This window comes from Astatotilapia calliptera, chromosome 22 (genome assembly GCF_900246225.1).
Source record: "Astatotilapia calliptera chromosome 22, fAstCal1.2, whole genome shotgun sequence".
Lineage (NCBI taxonomy): Eukaryota > Metazoa > Chordata > Actinopteri > Cichliformes > Cichlidae > Astatotilapia > Astatotilapia calliptera.
Window position 1 is genome coordinate 13341636 of NC_039322.1, and position 22863 is coordinate 13364498.

The 22863-nt window shown below is 43.5% G+C and overlaps 1 protein-coding gene across 1 annotated transcript in view; it reads right to left on the bottom strand.

Moving 5' to 3' along the window:
* Positions 1–7459: 7459 nt before the first annotated feature.
* LOC113014360 (TBC1 domain family member 20) overlaps positions 7460–22863 on the bottom strand; it is a 33464-nt gene continuing 18060 nt past the window's right edge. The window contains exons 11-12 of the mRNA XM_026155824.1: positions 7620–7685; positions 7460–7537 (exon numbers count right to left, since the gene is read on the bottom strand). Coding sequence (XP_026011609.1) covers positions 7467–7537; positions 7620–7685 — 137 coding nt within the window. The 3' untranslated portion in view covers positions 7460–7466. The remainder of the gene's footprint in view (positions 7538–7619; positions 7686–22863) is intronic.

Below are 22863 nucleotides of genomic sequence, written 5' to 3' on the forward strand. Positions count from 1 at the left end.
AACAGTTTGTTTAAGGTCATGCAAAAGCATCTCAATCTGATTTACAGGGTGTGTTACGGCCCTAGCTGGGCCTCCTGATACTGCCCTTGTGTGGGCGTGGTGTTTTTCTCCGCCTCCTCCTCTTTTGCTCCACCCCCCCCGTCTCTCTCTTGCTCTTCTCTCTCCCCAGGACACAGCTGCTGCTCATTGGACTCATTTACCACCTGGGCCCAGTCAGCAATCACCTCTCGGAGGTCATATAAGCTGGGGATGAGCTGTGAGCAGGGTGGGGGGGGTGTTCTCTGGTGTCTCTGTGTTGTTAGCCTGCTCAAAGTGTGGAGTTGTGGAAACAGCATAGCTGCTTTGCGTGAGTAGTGTGGGCTTGTGAGCCTTGGCAGCAGCAAAGCCAACTGCTGTTAGTGACAGGGTGAGCTTGTGGGCCCCTGGAAGTACCTCCTCGTGGTGTGGAGTTTTTGTTTGGCAGCAGCAAAGCCAGCTGCTGTTAGTGACAGGGTGAGCTTGTGGGCCCCTGGAAGTACCTCCTCGTGGTGTGGAGTTTTTGTTTGGTTGTTGTGTTCTTTATTGTTGCAACCCTTTTTCTCTTTTTCCAAGTGTTATTGGTAAAACGGCGTTGCCGGCTCTTTGTTAAGATCTATAATAAAGACTATTTTATTTACTGAAAACACTGGTCTGTTTTCCTTTCATTCTGATTCCGGACTCATTTGTTACTGGTCCCCTCTCTCACATGCCTAGACCCCTTCGGGGGGAACGTAACAAAGTGGGGGCTCGTCCGGGATATGAATGGAAGGAACAACAATTGAGTTTTAGTGAGTTGTTTGCCGGTGGCTTGTTTAGTTGTATGGTATCTGCTGCGCTCTCTCTCCAGTTAGCAAAGGGGAGTGTCTAGCTGAGCGTAAGCTCCTCCTTCAGGCACTCATTTTTTATTTTTCCTTTGTTATTTTCGGAGTAATCCCGGGTGGGGATTAGTTCCCTGTCGGGGGTAGGCTTGTCGGTGCTTTGTGCACTTGATGCTTAGCCTTTAAAGTTGCCTCGAGCCTGGTACACTCCAGAAGCTAACTAGGCTAAGATTTTAGTAGGCAGGTCTGGGGAGAGGGTCGGCGGTACTTTTATTTATTGGTTAACCTGTGGCCACGCTTTTCCTGCCTGTTTCTCATTTGTGTATTGGAGGTGGTGCTTCTTTGTTGTTATTGTTAGCCTCAGGTAGTTTTTGTTTTAGAGTCAATGGCTACCTTTGATATTGCAGTGTTTAAGGGTGAGCGTGGTGCGGCGTCTCAGCCCGTTCTGCAGGCGCCAGCTCAAGCTGTAGGTCCATTGGTGTCGACACCTGTTGATCAGGGGCTGCCTGAGAACAAACCCATGACAGTGCCTCGCTTCGAACCCCTCTCCATTGAATCAAGTGAAGGTTCGAAGCAGGATGCTAAGCTCCGTGTACGCCTGGCTCGTCTCCAGTTAGAAAAGGAGGACCGTGAGAGGGAGTTCCAGCTAAAGAAAGAGCTGGAGCTTAGGCGTTTAGACGCAGAGCTTGCTAGAGCCAGAGAGGTCGAATTGAGGAAGGTGGAGGTGGAGGCAGAGACAGCTGTGAGGTTGCGACAGCTGGAACTCCGGCAGGTTTCCCTTCCTCCGACTGCCTCCATTCGTCAGGCAGACACCCCGTTTGACGTAGGGAAAAACAGTCGTCTGGTTCCGATGTTCCGTGACACTGAGGTCGACAGCTACTTCGAGTCGTTTGAACGAATAGCCACGGCCTTGCACTGGCCACGGGATTCATGGGCCATTTTGCTCCAATGTAAGCTGGCGGGTAAGGCTCAAGAAGTTTGTTCCTCGTTGTCAGCTGAGGACAGCTTGGACTATGACAAGCTGAAAAGGGCTATCCTGCTGGCCTATGAGCTGGTCCCAGAAGCCTATAGGCAGCGTTTCCGGGGGTTGAGAAGAGGTCAGGGTCAGTCCTATCTTGATTTCGCCAGGGAAAAAGGTGTTCTTTTCGATCGGTGGTGTGCGGCCTGCAAAGCCACTGACCTGGCTTCGATCCGGGAACTAATGCTCATAGAGGAATTTAAGAACTGCATTGCTGAGCGCATCGCGGTATATATTAATGAACAGAAGGTTTCCTCGCTACAGCAGGCTGCGACGCTGGCTGATGAGTTCGCGCTCGTCCATAAAACCAGTGTCAGTAGGTATGACCGGCGCGATGCCCCAGTGAAGGTTAGTGATGTGCCAGCTACACAGTACCGAAAGGGTGAGGTACTTGTGTCCCATTCCAGTGTGAAACGAAAGTGTTTTTTTTGTTTAAAGTCTGGCCATTTAATAGCAAATTGTGGAGCCTACAAACAGAAACAGTCAGTCTTGAGAGTTAGGAGTGTGCCAGCTAACAAAGCCGATACAGGCGTGGTTTCAAGAGCCAAAACAAAGCTCTGTTTCTTCTGCCACAAACCTGGCCACCTGGTTGCTCACTGTTTGAAAGCAAACTCAAAGCAAAATCGATCTGCTTTCAAAAGAGTGAACTGTGGTTCACAAACCGACAAAGTTGCCAGTCCTAGGCAACAGTTGGAGCATAATTGCTCAGTGGTGTCATTTGGTCACTGTCAGAGATCAACTAATTGTAATCTGCCACCTGATGACGGTCTCTCGGGTCCAGCTGACCTACAGTGTGATAGATTGTGTGTGACACAACCATTTCAACCTGCACCTCTGGCTAACCAGCATGCCTTTTGCCATGACCTAGCGAAGAAGCGTCAGAGAAGTGTTGCTGTAAGGCCTTCTAGCTGCCTGATGGGTTCTCCATATGTGATGGCTCAAAAAACATGTGGCTGTCATTTGGGACACTATGTTGAGGGACTTGAGCCAACCCCGTGCAGTGTTTTCAACCCATCAAAAAGGTCTTGGCAGATTCGGCAGGGTATGCCTAACCGTTATTATGGTGGATGGTAGGTGATATGTTTAAAAGCTGGGTAGGACGTTCTATGGCAAACCACTGGTTTGTAATTATGGGAGGGGGTGTTACGGCCCTAGCTGGGCCTCCTGATACTGCCCTTGTGTGGGCGTGGTGTTTTTCTCCGCCTCCTCCTCTTTTGCTCCACCCCCCCGTCTCTCTCTTGCTCTTCTCTCTCCCCAGGACACAGCTGCTGCTCATTGGACTCATTTACCACCTGGGCCCAGTCAGCAATCACCTCTCGGAGGTCATATAAGCTGGGGATGAGCTGTGAGCAGGGTGGGGGGGTGTTCTCTGGTGTCTCTGTGTTGTTAGCCTGCTCAAAGTGTGGAGTTGTGGAAACAGCATAGCTGCTTTGCGTGAGTAGTGTGGGCTTGTGAGCCTTGGCAGCAGCAAAGCCAACTGCTGTTAGTGACAGGGTGAGCTTGTGGGCCCCTGGAAGTACCTCCTCGTGGTGTGGAGTTTTTGTTTGGCAGCAGCAAAGCCAGCTGCTGTTAGTGACAGGGTGAGCTTGTGGGCCCCTGGAAGTACCTCCTCGTGGTGTGGAGTTTTTGTTTGGTTGTTGTGTTCTTTATTGTTGCAACCCTTTTTCTCTTTTTCCAAGTGTTATTGGTAAAACGGCGTTGCCGGCTCTTTGTTAAGATCTATAATAAAGACTATTTTATTTACTGAAAACACTGGTCTGTTTTCCTTTCATTCTGATTCCGGACTCATTTGTTACTGGTCCCCTCTCTCACATGCCTAGACCCCTTCGGGGGGAACGTAACAGGGTGTGAAAAAGTGTTTTCCCCCTTCCTGATTTTGTGGTCTTTTGCATATTTGACACACTCACATTTTTTTCAATCATCAAACAATTTTTAACATTAGATAAAGATAAGCTGAGTAAATACAAAATGCAGTTTTCAATGATGTTTTCACTGATCAAGCAAGAAAAATTATCCAAACCTACCTGATCCTGTGTGGAAAAATTAATTGCCCCTCTTGTTAAATCGTGGATTAACTGTGATTAACCACATTTTTGGGGAAAGCTGGGTTCAGTTTCACTAAACACACTCAGGCCCAAATACTGGCAGACCTGTAAAATCAAGAAATCACTTAAATAGAAATTGTCTGACAAAGTGAAGCAGGCTAAAACAACACAAAAAGCAACAGATCGTGCCACAATCTAAAGAAACACGTGAGAAACAAAGTTACTGACTTATCAGTCTGGAAAGGGTTACATAGCCATTTCTAAGGCTTTGGGACTCCCCTGAATCAGAGTGAGAGCCATTATACACAAATGGCAAAAAACATGGAACAGTGGTGAAGCTTCCCAGGAGTGACCGGCCAACCAAAAATACTCCAACAGCACATCGATGACTCATCCAGGAGGTCACAAAAGACCCCAAAACGACATTAAAGAATCGCAGGCTTTATATGTCTAGCACCCTTACCTACCTTACCTTAGCTAGTAGAGGTGAGTAGGTGACTTAAGTGAACTATCTCCTGAAGAATAACATTCTCAGAGCTTTGAGAGCTTTCCTACGGTGTCCTTAGGTGTCAGTGCTATAAACTGGCCTCACTGCAAAATCTTCAAATACAGTATTGATGCTTGGTCAGTCATCAACTTTTAATAAACTGGGTGTCCTTAAGTGTTTTCCAACATTGACCTGCAGGGTCAATGTTAGTGAAGGGGGCCTATTCTAACCAAACACCATAATTTTTACCTTAATCTAACCAGTTTTGGTGCAAATTAAACCAAAGCAATAAGAGGCTACTAAGAAGCATATGTTCATGGCTGAAGTTCCTACCTCTTTATGGTGACTTTGTGTAATTGAGGCATTGACACCAAAGGAACTCTTGTGAACATCTGTATTCTGTGCTCTAGTCTGAAAATGGGATGTTCAGCAAGTAAAATAATACAAAGTTGATGGAAGACATAGTTGCTGGTAATGTCACAGCATTGCCATTATGACCACATTTTCAATGCACATAATTACTTGCAGAGTTGCAGATATATGAGATTGTTCTGCATCAGGAACTTTGGCAAACTTGGGAGGAGTTTGATTTCTCAGGTCGGTTTAAAATTTCAAAAAGTTTTCAGGCTGCCAATTAGCATTCAACCTAACACGTCGCAGCTTTGTAGTGCAAAGTGTGAAGGTCTATCATGAGATGTTTACATCATTTACCCCTTCAGGTAAAGGGAAGAGTGTGTGTTTTTTAAACTCTGCAAATAACTCTCTCCTCTGCGTCATTCTGGAGTGACTTTACCTCCTTCCTCTGTACATCCTCCATCCTCAGTCAGGCTGCAGAGTGATCTCACTGAAGCCTGGCCAGTGAGATAAGCTCCCACCTCTCTCTCCCGTTCTCCTCCACCTTCCCTCGTTCATACTCCCTCCTCTTTTCCCTAGCCTATAGATTCGTTGCCCTCTCTCTCTCTTTCCTCAGCATTTTATGTTTAATTTTTCACTCTCTTGTCCAATCTCTTTCTTTTCCCTCCCCTTTTCTGATATTTTATTTTTCTAGTTTCCTCGTTCTCTATTTGTCTTTTTTACGAGTTAACATATAGGGAATCACCAAAGTGAAATACACCACCGGCAGCTGTTTTTCTTGCCAGTTGTATGTGTGTGTGCCTGTCAGAGGTGGGATTTGTGCTGACTGGTGAGGGTAAAAGATTCATGACCCAACAAAGCCTGTCAGGGCCACACACACTCACATTCATACACATAAACACTCACTTTAAATTTTGAGACTAGGTGAGTCTGCAGATTTTGCTCTTAGGGAGAGACAAGTGGAGGGAAAGGTTTTAAAGAAATGTAAGAAGGAGCAAATGTTGGATGGAGACTGTTGAGTGAAAGAAAAAGAGGTGGGGAGACCGACCTGTGTAAAGAAAAAAAGTAGGAGGAAGATAAGAAGGAAGAGACACAGAGGAAAAGGAACTGGTTCGTGAAGCAGAAAGGTCTTTGAGCCATTTAATACATGAGGGATTTCTTGGCTGTGATGACACATCAGAAGGAATAAACAGAGGAGAGGAAAGGAGAGGAGAGGTGGAGGAAGCACAGCAGCAGAAAAAGACTGACTCACCTTTCAAATCACGACTCCGTGGTGCACTTTCATCAGGTCACATATGGGAAATCCCACGTTAATTTTCCCGCAGTTTCCCAGAGGATGATACATAAAATCAACAGCATCGTGCAAACTTGGGGTTGGCATGTACCAAAGAACCTTTAAAACCATGTTGCGTTTTCTTCATCTTACCTTCAGCACAAAGACTAATAAAGGGATTCATTTATGCACAGCTCTTTTAAAAAAGTATCATACAGGACACCAGGTGTTATTTCTTAATTTCGGCTGTAAAATTATGTTAATGTTGATCTTCTGGAAACCATTTGAATTTTCTCTCTAGCCTAAAATGTTTGGGGAGTTTTGGTAAAAGTAAAATCTGGGCGGAGCTGATTATTCTGTGTGTGTTCAGACAGCAGTACCTCGTGAATGCTTTGTCCTACTTTGATACACCAAATCTCCCTGTAAAGTTCGTCTTCTCTTCTTTCTAAAACCAAATTTTAATTCTAACACAAATACTACAGGGAGTTAGGTCTGAAGGTCTAGATTTCGACTGGGCTGTTGAAACTGCTTGATTCTTATCTTTTTATCTTTTTTGCTGCTGTGCTTGGGATCATTGTCCTATTGTGTGAACAAATTTGGCTTTAGCTGTCAGATACACGGCCTCACATTTGACTCTAGAATACTTTGGTGTACAGATGAGTTAGTGGTTGACTCTGTGACAATAAGGTCTCCAGGTCCTGTATATGCACAAAAAAAGACCAAATCGTCACCACTCCACCACTGTGCTTGACCGTTAGTTTGAGGTGTTTGCGCTGATATCCTATGTTTAGTTTTCTTCCAGCATGGTGCTGTGCACTATGGCCAGACATCCCCATTTTAATCTCATCTGTTCAAAGAGGATTGTTCCACAAGTCTCGGAGTTTGTTTAGATGCAGCTTTGGAAACCTAAGCGGTGCTGCCATGTTCTTTTTAGAAAAAAGAGACTTTCTATAAATTAATTTAAATTATACTTGTCTTTTTCTAATTCTACTGCCATGAATTTTAACATTTAACATGCTAACTGAGGCCTGTAGAGTCTGAGAAGTAGGTCATGGTATTCCCTCAGGACAAGCATGGTGGGCTACAAGTCTAAAAGCCAACATCAATAAAAGCCTAAAAACTGATTTAAATCTCTCTCCTTGCATTTCAAACAGTGTTCTTTCAAAAGTCTTGCTTGTTTCCATCTCTCCTTTAAATTACTGCCATCTTGTGACCACAGTTGGCTGTTGTCTCTGGAAGCAGGCCTAATACTGATTGATTATGACTCCACTGAGATCTGTGGCATTTGTCCAGGGGTGATAGCAAAGAAAACTGAAGAAATTCCCTGGCCAAAATCCTTTCAGTTTAACTGTTGAGGCAATTTCACATTGCAAATTAATACAAGCTGATACAAATACACTCTACTGAGGCATTAAAGCATAATTCTGTTTCATTTCGACCTGATGTTTTTCATTTAAGCTTCTAATGAAGGCCCATGAGTCATGGTAACTGTGCGCTCCCAACTCCACGGTGGATTCAGGAAACCTGAATAAATAGAGGCAGAATGTGTCAGGTCTTGCTGCTTTAAAAAAATGATGATGATTTTTACAGGAAGAGAAATTGCAACCTGGCACCACAGCTCGCTGAACTAGGAATCTCCATCTGAGGCCTTTTGCCAGTTGACCTGATCGTCCTGCAAATTCATGCAAGTATGCAAGTTAGTTTATGGTGTTTCCAGCTTTATGAACACATTACAAATGTGCATAAAACACATACATTTACCTCAGTGTGACAACCTTTGTGGGCATCTACCTGTACAGCCGACACCAGTTGCATATTGTAATGTAGTGATGTATGTCCTTGTGCTCTAATGCTTGCACACCTGCAGGTTTTGCTCAGGAGCAGCTGTGGCTGTGTGTCTGTACTTGAGATGCACATCCAGCCCTCTGCCAGTTCACCAAAGATTGTAGCATCAGAGAGCAAAGCATTATTTTATCTAAATACATTCAGCGCCCTCTCTGTCTCTCTGCTCCTACAGAATCAATAGTCATTACACTCAGAGTGAATTGATCTCTCCGCGCTGTTTGCTGATTCCTCAGACTAAACTAAAACCAAATGAATCCCGGGCCCTCTGTATCAGGTGAATGAATGTCAAATGAGAGGCAGCCAGCAGGGGAAGCCTGAGCGGACTGGAGGTCACATGTAATCGGACCTGCTTCCTTTCAGGAGTCCACGGCAGCTTACTGATATCTTTCTTGTTTTCCTAGTAAACAAGCATGTTGGAATCAAATAACAGACAATGCTAAATGAATGCTGGCTTATTTCATGTTATATTTTAGTAATGCATGGATGAAAATGGGTCAGAGGGGTCAAGCTGATATAGAGGTGAAAAGGAATGATGCAGAGGAGGTGAGCATGTGGGAACATGAGTGAATAAAACTGATATCACAGGAAATCCTACCATGGCATTTGAAATAATACAAATCCTTTATAAGTACAGATTGTAGCTTGTGCACACAAATATTGCCTTTAATGTTCTATTTATCTGGGTCCCTCAATTTGTGTTTCCATTGTTTATTCCAATTCAACAAACCCAAACTATGCAAAAAATTAACTTTTAGAGTGAATATCTGTTCATTTTGCACTTGCCTTTAGAATACACTCATTGACCACTTTGTTGGGTACACCTGGTCAGCTCATTGATCCAAATGTCTAATCAGCCAATCACATGGCAGCAATCCAATACATTTGAGTGTGAAGACATGGTAAAAAAAAATGGTAAATGGCCTGTATTTGTATAGCGCTTTACTAGTCCCTAAGGACCCCAAGGCGCTTTACACATCCAGTCATCCACCCATTCACACACTGGTGATGGCAAGCTACATTGTAGCCACAGCCACCCTGGGGCGCACTGACAGAGGCGAGGCTGCCGGACACTGGCGCCACCGGGCCCTCTGACCACCACCAAGGACACAACGACCGAGACTGTCCAAGCCGGGCTCGAACCTGTTGAATTTCAAACTGTGCGTCAGAATGGGAAAGAAAGGCGATTTAAGTGACTTTGAACGTGGCATGGTTTTTGGTGCCAGATGTGCTTGACTGATTATTTCAAAAATTGCTGATCTACGAGAATTTTCCTAAACAACCATCTCTGGGGTTTGCAGAGAATGGTCTGAAAAAAGAAAATATCAAGTGATCAGCAGTTCTCTGGGTGGAAATGCCTTGCTGATGTCAGAGGTCGGAGAAGTATGGCCAGGCTGCTTTGAGCTGTTTGAAAGGCAGCAGGAACTCACTTCTTACAAACCAAGTATCCAGAAGAGCATCTCTGAACACACACCATCTCGAAGCAGATTGGCTGCAGCAGCAGAGTTTTTTGTTGGATTTTAATTTCGTTATCACATCGACAAAAGATTTTAAAAAATTCCGTTATTATAAAACTGTTTTCATCATAAGGTTTTTATATAATATACCCAAAGTTTGAGTGTCTCATTACAAAACACTTACATATTACACAACTATTGTTTAAATATGTTTGTGTTTATTTTGACAGTAAATATAAGACATATAGAAGCCCTGTAGGAGGAGATATGTTTATAAATGGTCTTATACTGTATATCCAACCCCCTCTGTAGTGGGAGGAATGCAATGGGGAATTAACTGTCTGTGTGTGTAACACAAGGACATTTTGATTCTGAAGTGGCTGTTAAACAGAAGCATATGGAGAAAACTTAAGCTGATAGTCAATTCCAACTCTGAGAGGATCTGCAGTGGGATGAGACTAAAACGGGATTTTAAGTAACGTCACGTCCAAAGTTGTGACAGTGCAATCAAACATAGATATGCACATGCTCGGACACTTATTTATAACATAATCTGTGGTCATGGATATGAGCTTAAGGCTTTGGATCATTCGCTCTCACTCACACATATACACACATAACCCTACAACAGCATCTTTTTTTTTCACAGGAGAAATATTTAGTATCTTTCCTCTCGGTGACCAGCCCGCTGCTTGTAAAAACACCAGTCTTTGATAGATCTTATCTCAGCTCCTTCCTGTCTCGAGGTGGTGTAATGTCCTTTTATCATCCACCATCTTCTGTCTGTTTTGTTGACAGAACTGACACCAAAGACTGGAGCTTCAAATCTGCCCTTGCAGCAGTGTTTATTCGGCTTGCCCTGTTGTAGTTAAGAAGAGAGGACGAGGTTCAAAGAGCCCTGGTGTCATGCAGCTACATGGCTAGTGTAGGACAGTTACTGAACCAAGAGATTAGATTTAGGACCAGGCATCGCTGCTGTCTCGGAAAACACATTATTTACTCCTGGTGGAGGTGAATGTAGTTTATAAAGTACTGCTTCGAGTAAAGTGGTGAAACTGGAAGCACTGAAGCATCCAAAGGCTTTTCTGGGCCACCTGTAACAGACTACAACCTTCTGCTTGGTGACCATGCAGTGAATAATCTTGCTTCCTATTGATTTGTCTTTTCACCAGCCACTTTATTAGATACATCTTACAAGTACAAGGTGGCCCCACTTTTTGCCAGCGGAACTGTCTTAATTATTCATGACATAGATTCAACAACAGTTAGTGGGGTTAGGTTAAATGCGTAACTCTAAATTGCCCATAGGTGTGAGTGACTGTTTGAATGGTTGTCTGTCCCTGTGTGTTAGCCCTGCGACAGACATCTGACCTGTCCAGGGTGTACCGTGCCTCTCGCCCTACGACAGCTGGGATAGGCTCCAGCCCCCGTGACCCTAAGAAGGATAAGTGGAAGAGAAGAGATGGAATGAATGGCTTCAGCAACATGCTGAAACATTATTGTCCATATTACCATAACGTGATAGCATCACACAGTTGTAGCAGATTTGTCAGCTCCACATCCAGGATGGAAATTTTCCATTCCTCCACATCCCAGAGGTGCTCTATTGGCTTGAGATCTGGTGACTGTGGAGGCCATTTGAATAGAGTGAACTTACTGTAATGTTACACAAACACGCTTGAGAAGATTTAGCCTTGCGATATGATACATTTTTCTGCATGAAGCAGCCAGCAGAAGATGGGTACACTGTGGCTATAAAGGGATGGGGATGGTCAACAACAATACTCATATAGGCTGTGGAGTTTAAATTAGTTAAAAGTCAGGTCCAATAAAAATATACATCAGAGGCCTTGAATTATTGATACCAGGTGGAATGGAGTCGTGCTTTCATATTGTCCGTGCCAAATTCCAACCCGGCATTTCAAACGTGGCAGCAGAAATCGAGGCTCTTAAGACCAGGCAATGTCTTTCCAGTCTTCTGTTGTACAATTGTTGGTGAAATTCTTAACAAATTAGAGTGGCACCTGGTGTTTTCTGCTGCTGTAGGACATCTGTCTAACGATTGAACCTGTCGTGGATTCAGAGATGCTTTTCTGTATGCCTTGTTGGAACAAGTGGTTATTAGAGTTACTGCTACTTTCCTATCAGCTCGAAGCAGTCTGGCCATTCTCCTCTGACATCTGGCATCAACAAGGTCTTTCCACTAAGAAAACTGCAAGTCACTGGATATTTTCTCTCATTTGGACCATTCATCACGGCATCATGTCCGCGGCAACATACCAAAATGCACAGATTTTACATGTGACTGTCAGAATGGATAATTGTGTTAACGTGCATTTGAAAGAGGTATATCTAATAAAATGCCCAGTGAGTTCAAATTTCATGGTGGTGCTTGGTCTTTAAAAACTTCACCTTGGTTTATTCATAGCTATAATAATTTTGGCCTCTGACCTTCACCTTGTGGTCAAGATCACTGAGATTCAAACTTGTTTGAGAATTTTACTCGCTGCATTTATGGGATGAATTTGAAAATCCTGTGTTGCCTCGCTCATGAATTATAGTGTTCACAAGATCTTCAAAAAACTTGACCTCTGACCTTGAGGTTGAGGATTAATATTCACCCAAGATTTTTAGCAGATGCACCCATGTTACGAGTTATCACATTCGCAGTCTTGGATTTCCGTGCCGCCTGACTGGCCACCCACCTGCCCGCCTACCTGGCGGGGTGACAACAATATCTCATCAGCCTTTTACAGCTGAGAGGTAGAAACTAACATAATGATTGGGATGCAGTGTTTGTGCCTTAGGAGGTACATTGCAGTAGGCAGTACTTTCAAAAAATAACAGTGGAAAATCGGATGTTCGTTCACAACACTATGTCATCTTAACACTGGCATGAATCTGATAAAGGGCTCAGTATACCCCATGTGGTTTGACATTACACATATCCATGTGTACTGTAGAAATAAATTCCTTCTTTCTGAAACAAGGCTGTGCTGTAGGGAAGTTTGAAAGGGTTGATTTGGAGGCACATGGCATTATTTTCTTGAGGCACCTGAATAGAAACTACTGTGAAGAGCTGGAAAAAACAAGGTGAATGCAACAGGATGGATGTAATTAAACCGCAACTAAAACTTCTGTAGTGCTTCACTTTACACTCGATGTCACACACACCCACAAACACACACTGTGGCAGTTGCATTAGAATGAATGAGAATCTCCAAACCAATCACTTTGTAGCTTTATGGATCATCTGTCAGCCGAGCCATTAGACTGCCAACTTCTTGACATTTACCAACAAATTCATATTTCTCACACACACCCACACTTGCATGCACATACACACAGGAAAAGACGCACACTCAGTCACACAGTCGGTCCTCACTACAGTAGAAGTACACCCACTAACACCCGCACCAGCACACACTGAACGCTTGTTGACATTTGCCAGCTCTACACATTTTTTTTTCTGCCAGGCATTTTTAAATGAAGGACATGAGATAGATCCCTGTAACTTAAGACAGATTGATCCGTTCCCGCCATAAAACTTGTTTCACTGCCTCTGAAGATGCGCTTCTCTGCGGCAGGCACACTCTTGACACAGACAGATCCAATTCGAGCGTAAAATTTACTTGCTGTCTGTTGTTAGCCCCTTCTCTGCACTGTGTGAGTGTGTGTAAATTAGATTATGTGTGGTTGATATAATGGATGGGGACCGAGCACACTCAGGCCACTGAGAGCTAGTTTGAAAGATTAACAAGACATCACGACTTAGTTATGACACATCTTAAATTAGTCAGCGGAGAAAAGGGAAGAAACTTTTAACCAAATGCCAAACTGTGAAATCAGTTATCAAAGAGCAGCTGCTGTGAAACCCCATCAAACCAGCTGGAAAACAACTTTTACACACTAATTATTTTGAACCCTCGGGATGGGCACTGACAAGAACCTTGTATTTTTCACACTATTGGGAAAGCAGCACAGATATGGACTACAACCAGACTTGCTGTTAGAAGATAAGGCTGGAAATATTTTATCATTTCTGTAGTTGTCAGCAAATAAGATGAAAAATAAAAACAATTGCTAAATTGCTTGTGCTGAAAATTATTATATGCATATAAAAAAAATTCCATAATCCACCTAAGGGCCACGATTGGCCAAAAACAAAAGTGAGCCACACTGTTCTACTGGCAGACCCGTTTTTTCATTACCAGGAACACACTATAGCTTATGCAGTCAATACATTATTTGCTATTTTCATAAATAGTGGGTCATATTTTCTAATGTAAATGTATTTCTGTTTGTGTGATTTTGGCTTAAACGCTACATTTCCCAATTTTTTGGGCAAAATATTAAGTCTTTATCCCAAATCCAGAATCAGAATCAGAAAGGGGGTTTATTGCCAAATGTTGAGCAGGTTTACAACATTAGGAAATTGCTGCGGTGCTTCAGTGCAAACATAGTGTCATAAATAACGCTTAAATAGACATGAAAAAAAAATAAAAGTAGGGATAAGAATTAAAAGTGCTACGTAGAAAGATATGTGCATGAGATATACATGGGATAAATACATGAGAATAAGAATTAAGAGTGCTACGTTGAAAGATATATACATGAGTGCAGGTGGTGATCAGTGCCAAACATGGAATGATGCAGTGAACACAGCGTAGGGTCATGTGTTAGTGGCGGGAACAGTCATATGGTTATTGTTCATGTGTCCAACAGCAGAGGGGAAGAAACTGTTCTTATGGCGAGAGGTTCTGGTGCGAATGGACCGGAGCCTCCTGCCTGAGGGGAGCAGGTCAAACAGACTGTGTCCAGGGTGAGAAGGGTCAGCTGAGATCCGAGCTGCACGCCGCAATGTCCTGGAGGTGTACAGGTCCTGCAAAGATGGGAGTCTGCAGCCAATCACCTTCTCAGCAGAGCGCACAACACGCTGCAGTCTCTGTTTGTCCCTGATAGTGGCTCCAGCGTACCACACGGTGATGGAGGAGGTGAGGATGGACTCGATGATTGCAGTGTAGAACTGCATCATCGTCCGTGTTGGCAGGTTGAATTTCTTCAGCTGCCTCAGGAAGTACATCCTCTGCTGGGCTCCCACTTCAGGTCCTGGGTGATGGTGGTACCCAGGAAGCGGAATGAGTCCACAGAGGTGATGGGGGTGTCAGTCAGGATGATGGGGGGGAGTGGGGCTGTGTGCTTCCTGAAGTCCACAACAATCTCCACTGTCTTCTGGGCATTCAGCACCAGGTTGTTGTGGCTGCACCAGGACACCAGACGTTCAACCTCCCTCCTGTAGGCAGACTCATCCCCGTCAGAGATGAGCCCAATAACGGTGGTGTCATCCAGAGTCTGTCCAGGTGATTTTATCCAATTAGACTGTTGGAAATATACTGCTGCGTGTCCTCAGATCAACTAAAATGAGTCTGAAACTGATAATATACTTTCTCAGTACAGCAAAGATATAGCTACCGTATTGTGACAGCTATTTCTTTTCCAAAATGCCAAATGGTTTCACTCCAGTTTCTTCCAAAAATCCAAATATTTGTTGGTTAGGTAAAGTACTGAGGATATACTTTTATTTTCAAAGCAGTATAATTGTAAAACACAACTTAAAGGCTCAATCGCACTAATAAATATAGGACGGCAACCTCCTTACAACTTGGAAAATTCGGTGGTTACCGGGTGACTACATTAACCTTTTTTCACACAGAGGTTGAGTGTTGAACACTCAACCTCTGTGTGACCAATTTTGATCTCAAGGTGATTGCACAGGTCACCTGTTGGGAGCCAGTCTGCCTCCAAATAGTTGTGGTCTGATTCAAAGTGACTGCATGCACTCAGACAGATTGCCCGCTAATAAATGCAGATAGATTACCAACATGTTGCGATCAGTCTGCAGCAATGACTGCAAGTCATCTGGGTTTTTCAGAAGGGTACTCAACTCAGCAGGTTCCCAACTCATATCCTGATTGTATTAATTTATAAAAGTAAGGTTGCTGAGTGCCCGTGTTATTTTGTTGTTAAATCATGATCCAGACTCAACTGAACTGTTAACACTGAAGGAATTTTTAGAATTTTTGTTACAAGTTCATAAGGCTCTACAGTACATAATGTGATTTTTGATTTAATGAGAATTTCTGTGCATGTAGAGGGCAACAAATTTGCAAGTAATAGTCAGCAGAATTCAGACTGGCGACCTGTCCAGGGTATACCCTGCCTCTCGCCCTATGACAGCTGGGATAGGCTCCAGCGCCCCCCGCGACCCTGAAAAGGATAAGCGGAAGCGAATGGATGGATGGATGGATAGTCAGCAGAATTATCCAAAAGTTTCAATTTTTAACATTATGGCATAATATATATAAAATCTTTCCCTGGAGAACTTATACTGTTTCACCCTTTGCTATGAACGGTGTGTACAGCCGTCAAATTGGAAATTTTCAAAATCTATAAAAGCCGCACAAAACAAAACCCCATTACCATCATTACTGTCAAAACTTTCCAGCTTAATGAGCATGTAAATGCCAGCAAACCCAGAGAGAGAAACTATCTGAGCCTGCTCAGAGAGCCACAGCACTCAGTGGGATACTTCCTTATTCCTCTGGTGCCCATGGTAACAGAAGTGAGGTCAGCAGAGGTTGGGACCAATGGGAAGAAGGGACCAAGACGATGAGAGGTCATGTGTGAGCGGTACAAGGGGTCAGTCCCGAGTGTCCACACATGAGCAGATATAGACACACCAAATGCACATACAGAGTAATGAGTGTATGTATGGACAGAGCTGTATGGACCAGGTCTGGTTTAGGCTAATGAGGCTCAGGGGTTATCATAAATGCACAGTAATATCATTCTTTGTGCTAGGATGAAAGCAATATAACACCAGCAAGTTTCACACTGGAATTTACTTATCTAGTTTATTTATTTATTATTTTTTGTTCTACTGGACTGGCTAGATATAATTTTTATTTAGTTTTTTTGTTATGAAAAATGTTAATTTAAGTACTTTTAAACTAAATTTTTTTGTCAAATTGTATGTATGTTTGGTGCTTTAAATTTTCCAACTCACATTAAACAGATGCACCATATGCTCCTAATGCGAGCATGATGGATCCTGATCACTTTTTGGTGCCTGACCCTCACCAATAAGACAACAGACTGAACTGCCATGAAATTTAATATCAACAATCATTAAATAAAGTTTTTAATTATTTTGACGGTGGTGCTCTAAAATTGTCAGAATGTTAGACTTGGTGCACATCTAATCACAAACAAACTCAGTACGGCTCCCTGTATTTTATTACCACAGTATTAGCAGATACACTATATTGCCAAAAATATTCACTCATACACTCACACATGTGAACTCGAGTGCCATCCTTAATCCATGGGGATTTTTGGTCCCCACTTTGCAGCTACATTAGCTTCACTGTGTTTATGGGAATTTTTGACCAGTCTTCTAGAAGTGTATTTGTGAGGTCAGACACTGATGTTGGACAAGGAGACCATCAGTGTCTCCTTGTGTCTCGCCCCCCAGCCCAATCAATTTCACTCAATAAAAGGACTACATGTTACAATCCCTGATAATGCATTGCTTCAAATGGAGAAAGTCTTGAAGGATGGCTGTCCAGAAACCTTACCAGTGGGGCACATCATTGTGTGCCTCACCTTCACAGGGTGTTTCAGTCTTTTATCCCAAGCTAATCTGCCTTTTTTTTTCTTTTTTTTTTACCTTCCTTGGTTAGGTTTAGGGATTAGAGAAGTGATCTAGATTATCATATTAAAATTTGGGACACATCGTGAGTAGTGGACCTTGGATTCACCGGGTGCTTCAACCATTATCACTAGACACCCTCATCCAAGGAGGCCCTGCCAGGGTTGATCATGCCTTGGAGTGTGTCACTGGTTTGTTTATGTTAAATTCTTATTTCTCTTCTATTTTCTTCTGTTTAGTTTTCTACAATTTATTTTCTTATATCAGTTCACTACAACTGAGAAGTAATATTTACCTCTTTAATATTCATGGACACTTGGAAAAATTCTTGGATAGGTGTTTGATTTTATACATCTGTGTGCATTGAATTCAGGTGTTTGGAACACCTGAATTCAATGATTTGTATGGGTGAGTGAATATTTTTAGCAATGGTGTACCAAAGTACCTTCTTAGTGTTAAATTATGATCTGGAAATGTTTTTGCAGAAAATCATAAAGTCACACAGAATCTCACATTTTTGTGTTCATCAGCAGCTCTGTGGTGTAGTGCTTAATAGATTTACCTAAGATCCCAGGTTGCAAGCTAGCATATTCTCAGTGCCGATCCCAAGCCTGGGAAGGTTGTGTCAGGAGGGATATGTGATGTAAAATTGGTACCAAATCAAGGTGTGAGTGAGAATTCTTTCTACAGGGGCTCCTGATTTATCCAGCACACACACTGAGTCCAGCTCAGTGTCCGTGTCAAAACTGTAAACTTCCTGAGATCTATTGCATCTGGCCACAGCTGTGGAGACAAGATGCAATAGAAGAAAGTAGAATTTATTTCAAAATATGATATATAAAGGCTACACGATGTGATATACTTTCTCTCACAGTCGCTAACGTTTGCTTCAAGGTCAATGCAGTTTGAAATATTCACACACTGTTGCTTGTAGGGCCACACATCAACTACCAGTGGAGCTTCACACCATCTGTGTAGACACACACATATCTACTGTACAAGGTTGGAGCTGTAAAGTCACATCAGCATGCAGGGACATGCTGCACGTGTGTTGCCTGTAAAGCACTTTGGGACATGTTCTCTGATCCATGACAGGGTGAAGGGCTGAGAGGGAGAAAAGGGAGGAGAGAGAACAAGAAAAACAGCTGCAGACAAAGAGATTTTGTATGTGTGAGCCAGACGGAGCCACTACGTGGTGGGGGGGAAAAAAACAACTTCATATGCTTTGGAGGTTTCAAATAGCTCTAAATGGTATGTGATCTGGTCAAAGTGCGTCAGTGTAGTGCCACACTTACGTTGGAGTAATGACTGCACAATAACCTGCAAAACTGAAGCTTTTAGAATAGATGAACAACAGCTGTCATAAGGTCATCAGTTTGTTATAAAATTAAAGCTTTGTTAAAAAAAATAATAAAAAATTTAAAAAGAAATTAGTAAGCAATATTTTCTTATTAATAATGGTACCAAGGGCTACTCTAGTGCCAAATTCCCACAGTCATAATGCAAAAATACGGGCCAATTAAAAACTACTGCAGGCGGAAGACTTCCCACTCGGGGCGGATAACTTGCTTCATTAAAACATCACAATCAAGGACTCTTGCTTCGGAAATGAGGTCAAATTTCAATGATCTTTCATGTCGGTTAAATAAAAAACAGCAATTTAAAATCAGCAACATCACATAATATGATGTCATCAGCTGTGAATCTAGCATTGAATCTAAATGGTAAATCGATATTGTAAAAGCCCTGCTTGGTGAGTCAAAAAGGAGTTTAACTATTGAAAGTAAACTGTAGAAGATGTTTTGCATTAAAAGACAAAAACATTGAGACAATTGCTGTTGGTCACTCTTACAACTCATGAGAATAGTATTCGGACACACGGCAACTGTTTTGAGGACTTGCTGTACACTAGTGCACAGCATCATGCTGCAGGAAGATAAAGCTAACAAGTGTCCGCTTAATAAAACAAGACTTGAAAACCTGACAGGTATTTCTCTTAGAAGCTGGTGGAGGCTAAATGATAACTAAAAGGAGAGTAAACATTTGCCAGAAAACTACAACTCTTAATAAAATATTAATGTTGTTCCATATGCACTGGATTCGTGGAAAAACACTTGCTAGCACAATTAGTATAAGTGCTTCAAGAAAATAGGGAGCTATTTCTGTGATTTTACAGATTTTACAGTGTCTCCTAAAAAGGAAAAATAAATTAACCTTTAATGTCATCAAAGAATGTTATGCAAATTGTAAATAATTGGGTGAAATGTAAACAGTCTAGTGTAAAATGGGCAACAACGGTCTACAACGAATTCACCAAATCCATCTGCAATAGTAGCCAGCACCAGACCATCCACCATGGGGCCTTTCTTGGGTCCAGTGTTCACAGCTGGTGCTGTTTGCTTCAATGTTTCTGAACTTCTTTTTTTTTTTTTAAGCCATTAAGTGGCAAATGGATAAAGACCTTTTTCATATCATATACATATTAATCCCTGAATCTCTTGGGCATGCAGTTGCACGCAGGGGGTGATTCACAATGATGTGGTGACCAGAGACTATAGAAATTCCCACATGGTGAGGACATAGAGGGGGCGACACACTGTCTTACAGACTACCTCAACTTTTGTGTGGACACGGTCGCCCCTGCTAAGACGGTACGGTGTTATCCTAATAACAAACCGTGGGTAACACAGGAAGTCAAAGCTGTCCTCAACATGAAGAAGAAGGCTTTCAGGAGCAAAGTGAAGGAGGAGATGAAGGCAGCACAGCGGGAGGTGAAACGCTGCCTGAGGGAAGCAAAGGACACCTACAGGAGGAAGGTGGAGCAGAAGTTGGAGAGGAACAATATGAGGGAGGTCTGGAATGGTGTGAAAACCATCACAGGCCACAACACCAAGAAAAGCACAGTGGGGGGGGACTGTGGAGAAGGCAAACGAACTCAACAACTTCTTCAACAGGTTTGACCAGCCCACAACCCCCCCCACCCTCACCTTCACTACAGAGTCCAATCCCCACTCTCCTACCTCCCTCGCTTCCCCCCCTTCCTGACACCATGACACCCCCCTCCTCCAATCCCTCTCTCAGCAGCAAGACATCTCCCCCCCTCCCCTCCTCCCAAACATCTCCCAGTGTCACAGTGGATCAGGTCAGGAGACAACTGAGGAAGCTTCGCCCCAGAAAGGCAGCAGGCCCAGACAAGGTGTGTCCTAGGATGCTAAAGGCGTGTGCTGCTGAACTTGGGGAGCCGCTACAACGAGTCTTCAACCTCAGTCTGCGACTGGGGAGAGTGCCCGCCCTATGGAAGACATCCTGCATCGTCCCGGTCCCCAAAAAGAACCGGCCCAATGAGCTGAATGACTTCCGACCGGTGGCACTGACGTCACATCTTATGAAGACTCTAGAGCGGCTCTTCCTCAACCTCCTCCGACCACAGGTACAACATGCCCAGGACCCACTACAGTTTGCATACAAGGCGGGTGTCGGAGTGGAGGATGCCATCCTGTACCTCCTACACAGAGCCCACTCACACCTGGATGGGGGAAAAGGCACGGTCAGGATACTGTTTCTTGACTTTTCCAGTGCCTTTAATACCATCCGGCCCTGTATGCTTCAAGAAAAACTGAACAGGATGGAGGTGGACCCCTGCCTGGTGGCTTGGATCTCCGACTACCTCACCGACAGACCACAGTACGTCAGGCTGAAGGACATCACGTCTGACACAGTGGTCAGCAGCACAGGAGCACCACAGGGAACTGTGCTGTCCCCTCTTCTCTTCACCCTGTACACCTCTGACTTCTGCTACAACTCTGAATTATGCCACATTCAGAAGTTTGCAGACGACACAGCCATCATGGGGTGTATCTGGGATGATCAGGAAGAGGAGTACAGAAGTCTGGTGAGGAACTTTGTCGCATGGAGTCACACAAACCACCTGCAACTCAACACCTCAAAGACTAAGGAACTGGTTGTGGACTTCGGGAGGTCTAGAGCAGGTCCACTGCCGGTTCAGATAGAGGGGGAGGAGGTGGAGGTGGTCAACAAGTACAAGTACCTCGGGCTGTGGGTGGACAATAAACTGGACTGGTCATGCAACACAGAGCACCTGTATAAAAAAGCCCAAAGCCGACTGTACTTCCTCAGGAGGCTGAGGTCTTTAACATCTGCAGGAAGCTCGTGAGGATGTTTTACCAGTCGGTGGTTGCTGGAGTACTTTTCTATGCTGTGGTGTGCTGGGGGAGCAGCACAGCAAAGAAGGACTCATCCAGGCTGGAGAAACTGATCAGGAGGGCTAGCTCTGTGGTCGGCATGAAGCTGGACACTCTGGTGACAGTGGCAGAGAAAAGGACATTAAAGAAACTGATGGACATTATGGACAATGCCAGACATCCTCTGCACACGGCCATTAACAACCAGAAGAGTCTGTTCAGTGACAGGTTGCTTCTCCCAAAGACAAGAACTAACAGACTTAAAAACTCCTTTGTCCCACACGCCATCAGACTGTTTAACTCCTCCCTGGAGGGGAGAGGGAGGGGAAACAGGAGGACAAAGGAGGGGGGAACAACTAAGCTGTAGTGCCTCTTCACCTCACTGTGCAATACCTTTTGTGCAATACTTTTGTGAATAGTCAACGGTGCAATAGACTCAATACTTGAAATGTGCAATTCACTTGTATTTTTATTTTTTATTCCTATTTATTCTATTTATCCCCTTCGTATATTTTATTTATATTGTCTCTGTATTTATTTATATATATATATATATATATATATATATATAATATTCTGTAACTCTGTAACTTCTGTCGGTGCTGTGCTTTTTTGGAAATCGAATTTCCCAGAGGAACCCACCCGAGGGATTAATAAAGTTCTATCTAATCTAATCTAAATTCAGTGATATTTGGTGTCTTCAAATGATCACAGCTGAAATTATGCTAAATTGGGAGCTAAATTATGATGCAAGCAGTTGATGCACAGGAAAAATATTAGTTTACACTCTTTACAAACATGACTGCTCTCTGCCTTCCCAGGCAAATCACATCTTCAAGTTTGTGGATGACACCACAGTGCTTGACCTCATCTCCAACAAGAGACGAGTCGGCTTATGGGAAAGAAGTGGATACATTGGTAGTCTGGCACTCTGACCACAACCTCTGTCTGAACATCAGCAGAACAAAAGAAAGAATTGTAGATTTCCAGAGTTCAGGTCGCCTACATTAGCAGCAAGGATGTAGAGCATGTCACCTGTTTCAAGTTTTTCGGGCTATCCTCAAACTAACATAGCCTTGGACATTGGAAAAACCCAACAATATCCGTTTTACCTCAGGAAACCAATGAGAGAAAAGACTGTTGGTCAATTTCTGCAATGGAGAGCGTGCTGACATACTGTGTGGCTTCCCGGTCCTCCAGCTGCACAAAGGCAGAACAGGAAACCATCCAGAGGATCATTAATAAAACTGCTGGAAAGACCATTGGGACAGAGCTGGCAGACATTACAACCATCTTCACCTCCCGCTGACTCTTCTCACCCTGCCCATCACCTGTTCCAACTACTTTCATCAGGCAAAAGGTTCAGGTCCATTAAAGCAAGGACTTTCAAAATGACAACGTTTTTACCCACAAGCAATCAGACCTTGTAGTAGCTGCTCGCCGCAACTCCCCCCATTATATAACCTGAACTACTAGATCTTTTATTCACTGTTTGAACTGTTCTATTTATTTATTAGATTTGTTTGTGTGTGTGTGTGTGTGTGTGTGTGGGGGGGGGGGGGGGGGGGGGGGTTATTTCTACGGAGACGGCATGTTGTCTCATTTTTCATGTGCCAATAAATATAAACTAATTTAACT